General features: G+C 46.6%; 1 protein-coding gene across 4 annotated transcripts in view; it reads left to right on the top strand.

Moving 5' to 3' along the window:
• The window catches only part of nfixb (nuclear factor I/Xb), a 506,036-nt gene extending 491,664 nt beyond the window's left edge, over positions 1-14,372 (top strand). For all 4 annotated transcript variants that reach the window (XM_070867267.1, XM_070867268.1, XM_070867270.1 and 1 more), the window contains one exon: positions 13,240-14,372. In XM_070867267.1, the coding sequence (XP_070723368.1) occupies positions 13,240-13,254 (15 nt within the window). In that variant the 3' untranslated portion in view covers positions 13,255-14,372. The remainder of the gene's footprint in view (positions 1-13,239) is intronic.
• The last annotated feature ends 1,168 nt before the right edge of the window (positions 14,373-15,540 follow it).

The raw sequence follows: 15,540 nt of genomic DNA, 5'->3' as shown, positions 1-15,540 counted from the left end.
CGCTGGTTTAAACCTTTTCAAAACTGAAACGACCCACCAGGAGCAACCTAGCCTCTATCGGCACCTCTCTGTAATCACCAGCGGGGAAGCTGGCAGTGTGTTTCCAACAGGACATCTAACAATGAGGCTGTATAAGGAGACAGAGGTGCAGCCTGCTCTCCATCGCGAACAGGAAGGCCTCGGGTTTTAACACAGACTCAATGGGTTGCCGCCTCTGGTTGGACATATTCCTGGAGGTTCCGTCACATGACCTCTTGCCTCGAACTGCCCCGCCCCCACACCCCTGCCATTGGTCACCCGGCATGTCCAATCCTGTGCTGCCCCAAGTTCCCACGGCCAATCCGTGAACACTCTTCCTTACCCGATTGGATGATTCGTGGCGGTTAGCCACAGGTTTTTTTTACCCATCTCAGCCGTTTTTATTCTATTTAATTATGATGTGGGCGTCGCCGGCAAGGCCAGCATTTATTGCCCATCCCTAATTGCCCCTTGAGAAGGTGGTGGTGAGCCTCCTTCTTGAACCGCTGCAGTCCCGTGTGGTGAAGGTGCTCCCACAGTGCTGTTCGGGAGGGAGTTCCAGGATTTTGACCCAGCGATGATGAAGGAACGGCCGATATATTTCCAAGTCAGGATGGTGTGTGACTTGGAGGGGAACGTGGAGGGTGGTGGTGTTCCCATGGGCCTGGCTGCCCTTGTCCTTCTAGGGGGTAGAGGTCGCGGGTTTGGGAGGTGCTGCCGAAGAAGCCTTGGCGAGTTGCTGCAGTGCATCTTGTGGATGGTACACACTGCAGCCACGGGGCGCCGGTGGTGGAGGGAGGGAATGTTGAAGATGGTGGATGGGGTGAGGCAGGGATAGAGACGGACAATGCTACGGAGGTGGAATAGGTGGTTTTAGTAATGAAGGGCTTGACTGTGATGCCAGCACGGTGGAATAGCCTGCTGACACTCACTATCCAGGCTCAAATGTTAAAAAACAAATGGCGCTTGGGTGAGGTTGCAGATCAGCCATGATCTCAGTGAATGGTGGAACATGCTCACGGGGCTCAATGGCCTCCTTCTCTTCCTCTATATGTTCCCTTAAGCGGTGCCAACACCTCTGGATCCCTTCCCCAGTGCGAGTCTACTGTTTCAGGAGAGGGTGGGAGAACACCAGGGTGGGGGGGAGGGGTGGGAGGAAGGGAAAGTGGCAGAGTGGATGAGCTGAATTCTTCGGAAACGTAAATCTGTCAAAAAGGCTTTGCTTTGCGATTGTTTGAACAATTCCTGTTTTTGTGCCAAATTGCCGTGTTGGAGCTCTTCACTGTGTGATGTGTGTGGTCTTTCACTGTGAGGAACAGGAGTGTGGTATTTCTTCACACTTAAACAATAAAAGGTTTGGCAAGTAGCTGCCCCCATTCGAATAAATGAAATAATGATGCCCCTTTAAATTAATGTAGTGGGCCCCTTTAAATAAATGTAGTAGTGATATCCCTGTAAATTAATGTGTGAGCCCCTTTAAATAAATGTAGTGGGCCCCTTTAATTTAATGTAGTGGGCCCCTTTAAATAAATGTAGTAGTGATGTCCCTTTAAATTAATGTGTGAGCCCCTTTAAATAAATGTAGTGGACCCCTTTAAATAAATGTAGTAGTGATATCTCTTTAAATGAATGTGTGAGCCCCTTTAAATAAATGTAGTGGGCCCCTTTAAATAAATGTAGTAGTGATATCCCTTTAAATTAATGTGTGAGCCCCTTTAAATAAATGTAGTGGGCCACTTTAAATAAATGTAGTGGGCCCCTTTAAATAAATGTAGTAGTGATATCCCTTTAAATTAATGTATGAGCCCCTTTAAATAAATGTAGTGGGCCCCTTTAAATTAATGTAGTGGGCCCCTTTAAATAAATGTAGTAGTGATGTCCCTTTAAATTAATGTGTGAGCCCCTTTAAATAAATGTAGTGGGCCACTTTAAATAAATGTAGTGGGCCCCTTTAAATAAATGTAGTAGTGATATCCCTTTAAATTAATGTGTGAGCTCGTTTAAATAAATGAAGTGGGCCCCTTTAAATTAATGTAGTGGGCCCCTTTAAATAAATATAGTAGTGATGTCCCTTTAAATTAATGTGTGAGCCCCTTTAAATAAATGTAGTGGGCCCCTTTAAATAAATGTAGTGGGCCCCTTTAAATAAATGTAGTGGACCCCTTTAAATAAATGTAGTAGTGATATCTCTTTAAATGAATGTGTGAGCCCCTTTAAATAAATGTAGTGGGCCCCTTTAAATAAATGTAGTGGACCCCTTTAAATAAATGTAGTAGTGATATCTCTTTAAATGAATGTGTGGGCCCCTTTAAATAAATGTAGTAGTAATATCCCTTTAAATTAATGTATGAGCCCCTTTAAATAAATGTAGTAGTGATATCCCTTTAAATTAATGTGTGAGCCCCTTTAAATAAATGTAGTAGGCCCCTTTAAATAAATGTAGTGGGCCCCTTTAAATAAATGTAGTAGTGATGTCCCTTTAAATTAATGTGTGAGCCCCTTTAAATAAATGAAGGAGAGGGTTCCCTTTAAATAAATTGCTACAATAATTTGATGATTTTCAGTTCTCTCTCTATTTGCTATACCCAAGACTTTTAATATTTTGCTAATCAATCTCCTGTGGCATTGAACAGAATAAAAAACAAGTGCAACTTTCTATACTGTTCCTCTTATCGCTATGTCCACAGCATTTATATACAAACACAAGAGATGCCAGTGCAGATCCCTGGACATTGACTATTCGTATTGTACCATTTACTCCGAGTCTTTGCGTTCTGATTCTGAGCCACCTATCCATCCATGCGGCTACATTCCCTCTGATGCTGCATGCTTTCATTTTGCCAATAAGTTCCATTGGATGTGACTCCCGCATAGAGAGCCCTCCATTAGGTTAAAATCGCCTGCATCAAGCCCTATCTCAGTGGGCAGCACCCTCGCCTCTGAGTCAGAAGGTTGTGGGTTCAAGTCCCACTCCAGGGTCTTGATTACAAAATCCTGAGGGAGCGCCGCACTGTCGGAGGTGCCGTCTTTCAGATGAGTCGTTGAACCGAGGCCCTGTCTCCTCGCTCAGGTGGATGCCAAAGATTACACTTTCAGCAGGGGGAGTTCTCGCGGTTTCCTGGGGCCAATATTTATCCGTCCACCAACATCGCTAAAAAAACAGATTATCTGGATCAGTATCACATTGCTGTTTGTGGGAGCTTGCTGTGCATAAAATAGCTGCCGCGTTTCCCACATTACTACACTCCAAAACTACTTCATTGGCTGTAAAGCGCTTTGGGGCATCCGATGGTGGTGAAGGGCGCTATATAAATGCAACTCCTTCTTTTGAGCCTCCTCTGGGAAACCCCCTCTGTGCCTTTCAGTTCTGCGCAGAGCGGATTCCTGTACGGGCTGCCCTTGCACACTTTCCATTTTGCCATTCTCGACTGCTGTCCGGAACCCATGGCGCACTATCTTGCCGTCCGGAGGAGGTGGGGGTTCCCCAATGGAGCGGGAGTCCTCCCTTTATCTATTGGGGACTTGGCCTGGAGGGTGTTGCCTGGGGCAGTCCCGTGCAATTGGTTTTTAAGCCGGTTCATGGACTCCCAGGCCGCCTGCAATTTCTGCGGTCTGGAGGAGTCCGTGTTCCATGTTTATATGAAATGTGTGAGGTTGCAGCCCCTGTTCCATGATTTCTGGCTGCACTTCAGTCCCACGCTCCTCACCTTTGGGCACCCGGTGCAGAGGGGAGCGGGCAGGTCGGAGAGCCTCCTCGTAGGACTGCTCCTGGGCCTGGCCAAGGTCCAGGCAGCGGGCGGTCGAGGGAGTCGTTCAGCCCGACTGCCTGCCTCTCTTCCGTGGCTACATTCACGCCAGGGTGTCCCTGGAAATGGAGCACGCGGTGTCCACCGGTACGCTCGCGGCCTTCCGTGAGAGGTGGGCGCCGGAGGGACTGGAGTGCATCATCGCCCCCATCAACCAAATTTTCACTTGATCTAAGTTTCCGTTAACGTTTTATTTGGAAATTTGTGGGTTCGTGTGCCCTTGTCAAAAGGGAACACTTGGTTTAAAGTTAGAATTAAAATATCTGTAGACCTGTTGCATTGTGAGTGGCTGAGCCAGTCACGTGACGGTCACAAGACTCAATAAAACCCCTCGACTTGGGTCTCGGTCATCCACGATGAGGTATGCAGTTATGAGTCTGGTGGATGAACTGGTAATGTGTAGCGTGATTGTTCAACCTTTGTTAATAAACCAACTAGTTCTTAATAGCAATGTGTTGCTATGAATTCTTAAGCAAAGAACTCATGAAGCAAATACATTACTCAGTGTAAAACTACAATGGGCGTAAAACTACAATGGGCCTCTGCCTGGGGATCTTATGTAAGAGTGAGTAATATAATAATTGGATAAGATTGTACAGCTTGTAAAATGGAGTAAATTTCCTCCCCCCCAGCCCGGCCCCTTCCATACAATAGCTCTGGCACGTCAAACTTCTTCTAAATTCAGTTGAAAAATAAGAACCAAGACAATAGTGTCAATGATCTGGGCCTAGGAGCATCCATTTATAAGGATGATACCAGCGGGTGTCCTCAAAGAGGTGTTTAAAATGATGAAGGGGTTCGATAGGGTAGACATAGAGAAGATATTTCCACTTGTGGGGGAGAGTCGAGTACGAGGGGCCTTCACTATAAGCTAATCAGTAATAAATTGAAAAAGGTATTCAGGAGAAACTTCTGTATCCAGCATGCGGTGAGAATGGGGAACTCGTTGCCACAGGGAGTGGTTGAGAGAAATAGCAGAGATGTATTTAAGGGGAAGCTGGATACGCACAACAGGGAGAAAGAAATAGAAGGATATGCTTAAGGGTGGGAGGAGGCTCCTGTGCAAGAACACCAGCATGGACCAATTGGGCCGAATGGCCTGTTTCTGTGCTGTAAAGCCCATGTCATTCTATGCAACTCCTCCCATCTCCTGAAGACCTGGTGAGCTCTGGTTCCACGGGGGAATACCAGGCCTCTAAAGCCTCACTCGGGTTGCCATGTGAACTCAGTGTGTGTCCCCACTGTATTATGTTCGCTCTGTGGGTTCTGTGCTTAAGAATCCATAGCAACACATTGCTATTGAGAACCGGTTGGTTTATGAGCAAAAGGTTTAACAATCACACCACACATTACCAGTTCAGCCGCCAGGCTCACAACCACCTGTCTCATCCCCCGAACCCAACTGGCCGGGGTTTTATTGAGTCTTGCGAACATCACGTGGCTGGCTAAGCCACTCACAATGCAACAAACTCCACGAACCTGTGGGCATAGTCTCCGCCGCATACATTACACCCAGCTTGGACAGAATTGCCGAGGAGTAGCGGGGAGGGTCCTAGACTCATCCGCGGCTCAGATTGGGCAACCTCCTTTTATCAGCTTCCGAGACTCCAATCTTGAATGAGCTTTTAGTTTGCTAGTACACTGCCCTTTGGTACGGGGTGAAGGGGGCTACTTTGGGGTTGAAATGACTGTAAGAGGACACCTTTGGGAGCTGAATTGCGCTGACTGGCTGCGGGAGACTTGGTAATTTGATATTTGATCATAGCATGATCGCGGGAGCTTTAGATGATTGACCAGTTGGTCTGTCCAATTTATGGGATTTGGAGCGGCAGAAAAGAACATAAGAAATAGGAGCAGGAGTTCGACCATTCGGCCCCTCGAGCCTGCTCCGCCATTCAATAAGACCATGGCTGATCTGATCATGGACTCAGCTCCACTTCCCCGCCCGCTCCCCATAACCCTTCACTCTCTTATCGTTCAAAAATCTGTCTATCTCCGACTTAAATATATTCAACGACACAGCTCTCTGGGACAGAGAATTCCACAGATTTACAACCCTCAAAGAAGAAATTCCTCCTCATCTCAGTTTTAAATGGGCGACCCCTTATTCTGAGACTATGTCCCCTAGTTTTAGTTTCCCCTCTGAGTGGAAATTTCCTCTCTGCATCCACCTTGTCGAGCCCCCTCATTATCTTATGTTTCACTAAAATCACATCTCATTCTTCTGAACTCCAATGTGTATAGGCCCAACCTACTCAATCTATCTTCATGAGTCAAACCCCCCTCATCTCCGGAATTAACCTGGTGAACCTAGATGTGTCACTGGAAGTTGGAACTCAGCAAGCTAATGAAATTGGCTCGTGCCAACCTGCGTCTGAGCTCGCTGAGTTAACAGATGTGGGTTGAGAGAGGGGGTAAACCTCATGTAAGGCAAATGAAAACTGCCAAACACCCACTTGAGAAGGTGGGGTGAGGAGGGGGTTCAGCCATGGCTCAGTGGGCAGCACCCTCACCTCTGAGTCAGAAGGTTGTAGGTTCAAGTTCCACTCCAGAGACTTGAGCACAAGAATCTAGGCTGACACGCCCAGTGCAGTGCTGAGGGAGCGCCGCACTGTCGGAGGTGCCATCTTTCAAATGAGATGTTAAATCAAGGCCCTGTTTGCTCTCGGGTGGATGTAAAAGATCCCGCGGCACTATTTCAAAGAAGAGCAGGGGGGAGTTCTCCCTGGTGTTCTAGCTAATATTTATCCCTCAATCAATGTCACTAAAACAGATTGTCTGGTCATTATCACATTGCTGTTTGTGGGAGCTTGCTGTGCGCAAATTGGCTGCTGCGTTTCTCACATTACAACAGTGACTACACTTCAAATAAAATGTACTTCATTGGCTTTGAGGACGTTTGGTGGCCGTGAAAGGCGTTATATAAATGCAAGTCTTTCTTTTCAGAGTTTTAATGTGCTTGGTTGTCCAACAGATTTTTACCACTAATGAGGTGTTCAGGCTTACCCAAACCTGCTTTGAATCGCCATGACAGGGTTCTTATAATTTCCCCCTGAGGGTAATGATTAAGGCACGTTATCGAGGCAGAGTAGGGGGAGCTCTATGTTGCATTAAATCCTTGCTACACCTGACCAGGGAGTTCTTGGTGCTGATATTAATGCACAGAAAGTACTCCAGTCCCCAGCATTGGCATCCCTCAGTGCGGAGACCACATCAACAAGAGATTTTATAAAAATAATTTCTACTTTAAATAAAAGAACAAGTCCCAATAAAACCACCAGCTACCACTCGACCCTATCCGATGTTATTTAGAATGCGCTTCTAACCTTATTGGTCGGGGGGGTTGGGGGGGGTTTCAATCCCATATTTGGTCATTTATTTAAGCCTCGGCCTGGTCATTGACTTGCTGCCTGCTCTTTGGCCGTTGCCACGAAGCAGAAGCACTATAGTGTTATCGCTGCAAGTTCAGCATTGCTGATACTTGTGAATCTGTTAATGATTCATCGGATTTTGTGCGGTTATTTTAGTGCGTGCAGCTCGCCGGGATAGGAAAATAGACATTTCAGTACAGGAAAAGGCTCCTCTGGCACCAACTCCACATCGCAATCCAACAACACGCTCGAGTACCACTGCCCTCCCCTTTCCCCGCATCCTTTAATACTTTCCTTCCTCAACCGTTTGTCCAACTTATCCTCAACATTTTGTGATTAATTCAGCTTCAGTGGGCTTCCTCAGATAGGGGGGGGGGGAGAGCGAGAGATCAATTAGATAGATAGATAGATAGATAGATAGATAGATAGATAGATAGATAGATAGATAGATAGATAGACACATAGGTAGATAGATGGAGAGTAAGATAGAGAGAGAGATTAGATACAGAATAGATAGATACATACATAGATAGATAGAAAGATAAATCGATAGATCTAAAGATTAGATACAGAGTAGATAGATAGATACATACGTGACTTAATCATTACCCTCAGGGGGAAATTATAAGAACCCTGTCATGGCGATTCAAAGCAGGTTTGGGTAAGCCTGAACACCTCATTAGTGGTAAAAATCTGTTGGGCAACCAAGCACATTAAAACTCTGAAAAGAAAGACTTGCATTTATGTAGCGCCTTTCATGGCCACCAGACGTCCCCAAAGCATTTTACAGCCAATGAAGTACATTTTATTTGAAGTGTAGTTGAGAATAGATAGATAGAAATAGATAGATAGAGCGAGAGAGAGAGACAGAGCTAGATAGAGAGACTGAGATAAAGAGAAATAGAGAGTGATACAGAGATAGAGAGAGAGAAAGAGAGACAGAGATAGAGAGAGAGAGGGAGAGAGATTAGATAGCTAGATATAGATACATTATACTTCTATTTCTTCCTTCAAGCCTGGTGAATTGTACTCATTAAAACCGTTAATATAATTCCAAGTACTGACAACAATCCAAATTGATCAACTGATGATTTGCAAGTAGTTATCGGGACCTCCTTGTGCAATATTTACACAGAGGATATCTCAAGGACACCCAGTAAACAGCCCCACAAGGGGAGCTGACGGGACAGTTGTGAGTGACGGGCCCATAAATATCCCCTTTTGTAACAGTGCGTGAGGAGTGGTGTGGGAGTGGAGTTGTGAGAAGTTTCACTGCACTTTCTTTGTGTCCGTTGAGTAGGGAAACAGCACCCCTTGGTGGCAAGCTGATTAACGGCAGTTGCCTCAGGGCAGTATTATGACGGCGGGCAAGACAAATTAGGAACAGATTAAAACCACCTTTAGTAAATATTTCAAACTAGACGTTAAATGTCGATGTCAGATTTCAATCCCAGATGCAATTATTTATGAGCACTGAAATGATTTATTACTTGTTAAAAAATCTTCTATAACATTTTGATTCCCTTTTCCCCATCCCTGTAACAGATCATAACTCACTCTCATTTCCAAGTCCTTGGCTGTTCTGTAGCTGGCTGCTAGGAAGTGTACAGCTTGACTGATTTCTACCTCATTTATTCTGCTGAAGTGCATCCTATCTCCTCCAGGGCAGCTCCGCCAAGCTTCAGAAATCACTGTGCGGTGAACTGCAATGTCCAACTCATGGCCTGACAGTCTTGTGGTATTCTGAAGATTCTGAAGGGGGGATTGACAGGGTTGATGCTGAGAGGTTGTCTAGAACCTAGAACCAGGGGGGCACAGTCTCAGGATAAGGGGTCGGCCATTTAGGACGGAGATGAGGAGGAATTTCTTCACTCAGAGGGTGGTGAATCTTTGAATTCTCTGCCCCAGAGGGCTGTGGATGCTGAGTCTCTGAGTATATTCAAGGCTGGGATAGATGGATTTTTGGAGGCTCGGGGATATGAGGATTGGGTGGGAAAGTGTAATTGAGGTCAAGAATGAGCCATTATCTTATTGAACGGCGGAGTAGGCTCGAGGGGCCTACTCTTGGTTCTAATTCTTACGATCTTATGTCCTTATGTTGTAATGTGGGAAACGCGGCAGCCAATTCACATATAGCAAGCTCCCACAAACAGCAATGTGACAACTATTTTGGTGAAGTTGATTGAGGGATAAATATCGGACAGGCCACCGGGGAGAGAACTCCACTGCTCTTCTTCAAAATTGTGCCCGAGAGATAGAGAGAGAGAGAGAGCAGACGGGGCCTTGGTTTAACGCCTCATTGAAAGATGGCACCACCGACAGTGCAGCACTCTCTCAGCATTGCACTGGGAGTGTCGGCTGAGATTTTGTGCTCAAGTCCCTTGAACCCACAACCTTCTGACTCCACACAACCGAGTCATCAGTCAGGATTGGCTATTGTAATGTGTGTGTGTTATCATGTCATTGTCAAACATTCATATTTCTGTCATATGTAATTTATGTGTTGTCCGGAGCCTTTGGAGTCAGAAGGTTGTTGGGTTCAAGTTCCACTCTAGAGACTTGAGCACAACATCTCAGCCGACACTCCCAGGGCAGTGCTGAGAGAGTACTGCACTGTCAGAGGTGCCGTCTTTCAATGCGATGTTAAACCGAGGCCCCTCTCTCAAGGGCACAATTTCAAAGAAGTGCAGTGGAGTTCTCTCCCCACTGTGGCCTGCCCGATATTTATCCCTCAATCAACTTCACCAAAATAGATTATCCAGCCACATTGCTGTGTGCGGGAGCTTGCTGTGCGTGAATTGGCTGCCGCGTTTCCCACATTACAACAGCGATGACACTTCAGAAGTACTTCATTGGCTGTAAAGCGCTTTGGGACATCCTGAGGTTGTGAAAGGCGCTGTATAAATGCAAGTTTTTAAATCTTATTTATCAGTAACCTACCAGATAGAGCAAGGAAATGGGACAGACTACATTGCTCTACAAAGAGCTGGCATGGACTCGATGGGCCGAATGGCCTCCTTCTGTGCAGTAATGGCTCGATGACTCTAGAGCCAAAAATTCATTTTGGCTTGGGTTGAGGTGGTGACACCGCCTAGCCACCAACTTTAGTGCTGGGTGATGTTTACCGCCTCCAACTGGGATATTGGTGTTTAGTGCCCCAAGAGGGGAGTTGAGTGCTAAGCGAACGGTAGCATAGTGGTTATGTTACTGAACTAGTAATCCAGAGGCCTGGACTAATGATCCCGAGACATGATTCAAACCACGGCAGCTCGGGGAATTTAAATTCAGTTAATTAAATAAAAATCTAGAATTTAAAAAAAAATGGACCATAAAACTACTGGATTGTCATAAAAACCCATCTGGTTCACTAATGTCCTTCAGGAAAGGAAATCCTGATCTGATCTTACCGATATGTGACTTAACTATCCTCTGAAATGGCCGAATAAGCCACTCGGTATCAAAGTGCTTGGAAAACACCTCATGGGTTGCAGCAGTGCGGTTCAAGAAGGCGGCTCACCACCACTTTCTCGAGGGCAATGAGGGATGGGCAATAAATGCCGGCCTTGCCAGCGACGTTAACTTTCCCGTAAATGAATTAAAATCAAAACGTGAACCAGTTTTCAGGAAATTCTGAAGTTAGTCAGCATCCTGAGATAGGTCAGCAAAAATCCATCGACAACACAAAGTTGGCCGACATGATTTCAGGCCCCACCAATCCTGTCATAAGAAATAAGAGTAGGCCATACAGCCCCTCAAGCCTGCTCCGCCATTTAATACAATCATGTCTGTTAACTTATTCATATTAGTAGAATCATAGTCACCAAGTCTCTGTCAACTAGTTCTTTTGGTTAAATATCTGGCTAGGACTGGGAATGACGTACCAGTAATTATACACAAAAATGGTCAAATACCAAGTCCTGAATCCGGAATGGCGAAAGTCGGAATTGTCCGAAAAGTGGACATTTCGGCGGGCGGTGAGGAGCGGAGGATCGGCGGGCGGCGAGGTCCGAAATCCCGGCAAAACCTGAAATCCGGCACGGATTCGGTCCCGAGGATTCTGGATTCCAGGCGTTGTACCTGTAATGTAGTACAGCTAGAGGGTGCTGTTGGGTTGATGCGGACATCATCTATGGAATGTATGTAGGCAGGGCTGAATACGATGGGTCTAGTGCGGTCTTTGACTCAAGTTGGTCACTCTGCAGAAGGGTACAAATACTAATTCAAAATTAGAAATTTAGGAATAAGATGGGAAGTTAGGCAAGACCTTTACATCCATTAGAGTTGTAGAATAAGTCATCAGAAAAGGCCATTGAAATGGATGGCATAGATAGGTTCAAGAGGACATTAGATATGGAGGGAGAGAAGTACAATAGTGAAGTAGATAGATGGAGGTCTATCAAAAGGGGGACGGATTTTTTTGGACTATTAGCCTTTTACTGTTCCCAAAACTTCTGCTCTTGCTGTTCATTTTTCATGTTAACCTTCAGGGGCATCAGGGGGGGATTTCTTAAGAGCGTTCCTTCTGGATAGGCAGATTGGATATGTTGAGGTGATTCCCTGACTGTGCTAATTAAACATGACCCATTGGAAGGGCAATGCTTCAAGCATTTCTCATTTCAACCTTCCCTGTGGTAACTTTTAAAATGCAGAATCGGTGAAATGAGTTTGGTGACAGCTGTGATCCACTTGCCAAGGAGCCCAGAAACTGCCAGTCTCGCTCAGGGATGCCGCAGAATCGCTCGTGTGGGGGACGGAACGATGTCAGACTGGTGCATCTCATGTGCACCATTCCCCAATAGTTAGCACTAACCAGATCCATAGGTCGGTCTCCAATTGTTAGCATTAACCAGGTCTACAGAGCATTCTCCAATTCTTCGCACAACCAGATCTGTATATAATTCTCCAATTGTTAACACCAATCAGGTCCATACATCATTCTCCAAATGTTTGCATTGACCTGGTCTTGGCATTGGGGTTGAGGTGGGGGGGAAATAGAGGGAACTTCACTTTGTAGCTAAACTGTGGTTATCCACTTTGGTGGCAAAAACAGGAAGGCAGATTATTATCTGAATGGTGACAGATTAGTAAAAGGGGAGGTACAACGAGACCTGGGTGTCATCAGTCATTGAAAGTAGGCATGAAGGTACAGCAGGCAGTAAAGAAAGCAAACGGCATGTTGGCCTTCACAGTGAGAGGATTTGAGTATAGGAGCAGGGAGGTCTTACTGCAGTTGTACAGGGCCTTGGTGAGACCACACCTTGAGTATTGTGTGCAGTTTTGGTCTCCTAATCCTGAGGAAGGACATTCTTGCTATTGAGGGAGTGCAGCGAAGGTTCACCAGACTGATTCCCGGGATGGCAGGACTGACATATGAAGAAAGACTGGATCGACTAGGCTTCTATTCACTGGAATTTAGAAGAATGAGAGAGGATCTCATAGAAACATATAAAATTCTGATGGGATTGGACAGGTTAGATGCAGGAAGAATGTTCCCAATGTTGGGGAAGTCCAGAACCAGGGGTCACAGTCTAAGGATAAGGGGTAAGCCATATAGGACCGAGATGAGGAGAAACTTCTTCACTCAGAGAATTGTGAACCTGTGGAATTCTCTACCACAGAAAGTTGTTGAGGCCAGTTCGTTGGATATATTCAAAAGTGAGTTAGATGTGGCCCTTACGGCTAAAGGGATCAGGGGGTATGGAGAGAAAGCAGGAGTGGGGTACTGAAGTTGCATGATCAGCCATGATCATATTGAATGGTGGTGCAGGCTCGAAGGGCCGAACGGCCTACTACTGCACCTATTTTCTATATTTCTATGTACCTGACTTGGGACAGTTCCTCGCCAACAAGTGGCTGAAATGGGAGGTGCCTCACTGACGGTCCTCACCAATAAGAGTAAAATGTTCACAAAAAGTGGAGGAAGAAAAGTTTTCAAAGCATGCAACAGATGGTATAGCATGAGCTGAGATGGATGAACAAGGCTCAACCCTCTGTGTCTTATCTTATTAATAACTTGTGCCTTCTCTTCCCCGGTCTCTCCACAGTCCTGGTTCCTCTGATAGTTTCGAGCCTTTCCCATTGGCCAGCGACAAGACCACCTGACACCTTCCTTGACGCAAGTAAAGTTGAGAGAGGGAGAGGGGGGTGGTTGGGGGGGGATGCCATCATCGCTGAACACTGGGAACTGTAAGAGAAACAGCAACCATCAAGGAAGAAAAAAAAAGAGAAAAAAAACCAGTTCAGAATGATCTCTCCAGCCATAGGAATCGATTTTTTTCCACTCAAATTGGCACCCGATGCCATCACACATTGTACAGTGTAACATGGCTTTGAGTTTGGTGGGAGCATCTCACATTTGCATTTTATAAGGACTGTGATTTTTAACCTGTTTAACCAGTATTAAGAGTAAAGGGTGAAGGTTACAGTGGACTTATAACACACCAGAAAGATGGGACATGATCAGACCCAGAATTAACTTTAAAAAAAATAACACTACAACCTGCAATGCAAATGCATCTATTATCTTTATAAGTGCCTCTGGTTGACTTTACATAAAATGCATTAAAGGCTGCATAAATGTATTCAAATATTTATAAATATATATAAACTATACAAGAATAGACTCAAATAGTTATTCCAACCCCACTTACCCCCCCACCAAAATGTGCTACAGTCTCTCAAAACGTATTCTATATTTGGACTGCCTTAGCCATTTAGAAAAAAGTGACCTAGGTGTTCACCTTTTCCCTGCATCGTGCTGTCGAGGCGATGTCCCAGAGAGACGACATGTGGGAGTGTGTCGCCTCTCAGCGACGTGGCACTGGTGTCCTTGGTCTTCGTGGTCCGCCCAATAACAGGCTCAAGAGGCTGATTCGGGAACCGGCCGAGGGGGGTGCCTCGATTGCAATGGAGGACTAAAAAAAAGTGGGGGGGGGGCATTGTTGACCTTTCACCCCCACCCCCCCCCCCCCGCCGCGCCAGCCCCCCCCCCCCGCCCCACCCCCCCGCACCCCCCCAAAGTAGGACGCTTGACACCGGCAGTCCCCGACCCCACCCCGTATTTGGCGACTGCGCGAGGACTCCGTGACATTGACCGAGTGACGTCATCACCTGCGCAGGGCCGTTTGCCAAGTCTGTCGCTTCACCTCGGCCATCAGCCCGCCTGCCTTTACAGAGAGCGGGGGGCGGGGGGGGGCGGGGGGGGGGTGCGAGCACACAAAGGAGAACTTGTGGAAGGGGGGGAGGGGAGGGCGGGATAGGGGTAGACCATGGAGGAAAGTGTATAAGGAAAGAGAGGGAGAATAGATACGGGAACGATGAAGATGTTGGGTGGTGGCCGGTATACCAGCTTCAGTACTGGATCCGATGGAACACACAGGTTGTCGACAGGTGGATTGGTTTCAAGCTAGCGATCTTTTTTTTTTTAAGTGTTGTCCAGCGACTTTCTTGTCCTTAAGGTGTAACTGATACTTCCACCAAATGTAAAGCCTATTCATCGAGTCAACAATTACTGGGTAACTGTACACATTACGTTTTTTTGTGAAGGAGACATGCTCATTGACACAAATCTGTACCATTGGAGCTTGGCTCCGTCCACTTTCAAAGGGGGTCCGCAACATTTCATCCGTTCCCCCCCCGGATTGCAAGAGACAACAAGATGACGGAAGGCAGAGGAATGGAGGGGTCAATTAATGTCTGACGGAAAGGAGGGTGATGGCGGGGGTGGGGGTGGGGGTTGAAAAGCCATGGAGAGAGGGGGATGTTGGCTTCATGTCTGGTGGGATTCATCGCCCCCAAAGGGCAGTATGTCCACCATCAAGGGAACCAAACTTTGAACAGACATGCAGCCCTTGCACAATAGACAGATGTCCTGTCAAGCTGCATTGGAAAGGCCCCCATTCACTCCCTTTACCAGCTGAAGAGAGGGGGGGATAAGAGAGGAAAGGGTGGAAGAGATGGCCTCAATTAAATCATAGCTCATTTGCACACTGAATTCTGATTGGTCAATGGTCATTGTGATGTAACGCTGGATTCGACCACAGATACAGTTGTATTCACTTAGGTCCGCACCCCCACTCCCTACCCTACCCCTACCTACACCCCCTACCTACATCCCACCTCTCCCCTGAACCTCCTCCCATACCCCCACCCTTCCCTCACCCCCTACCTACATCCCACCTCTCCCCTGAATCTCTTCCCACACCCCCCACCCCTACCTACACCCTCAGTGCATACACCCTCCCCAAATCTCCTCCCACCCCCACCTACACCCACACCTCTATCTACACCCTCCCCAAAACCTCCTCCTCTTCCTAGCCTCCCCCTCTCCTGAAATCCCTCCCTTC

The sequence above is a fragment of the Pristiophorus japonicus genome, chromosome 24, assembly GCF_044704955.1.
Source record: "Pristiophorus japonicus isolate sPriJap1 chromosome 24, sPriJap1.hap1, whole genome shotgun sequence".
Taxonomy (NCBI): domain Eukaryota; kingdom Metazoa; phylum Chordata; class Chondrichthyes; family Pristiophoridae; genus Pristiophorus; species Pristiophorus japonicus.
Note: the sequence above shows the minus strand (reverse complement) of the source record. Positions and strands in the feature narration are given on the sequence as shown.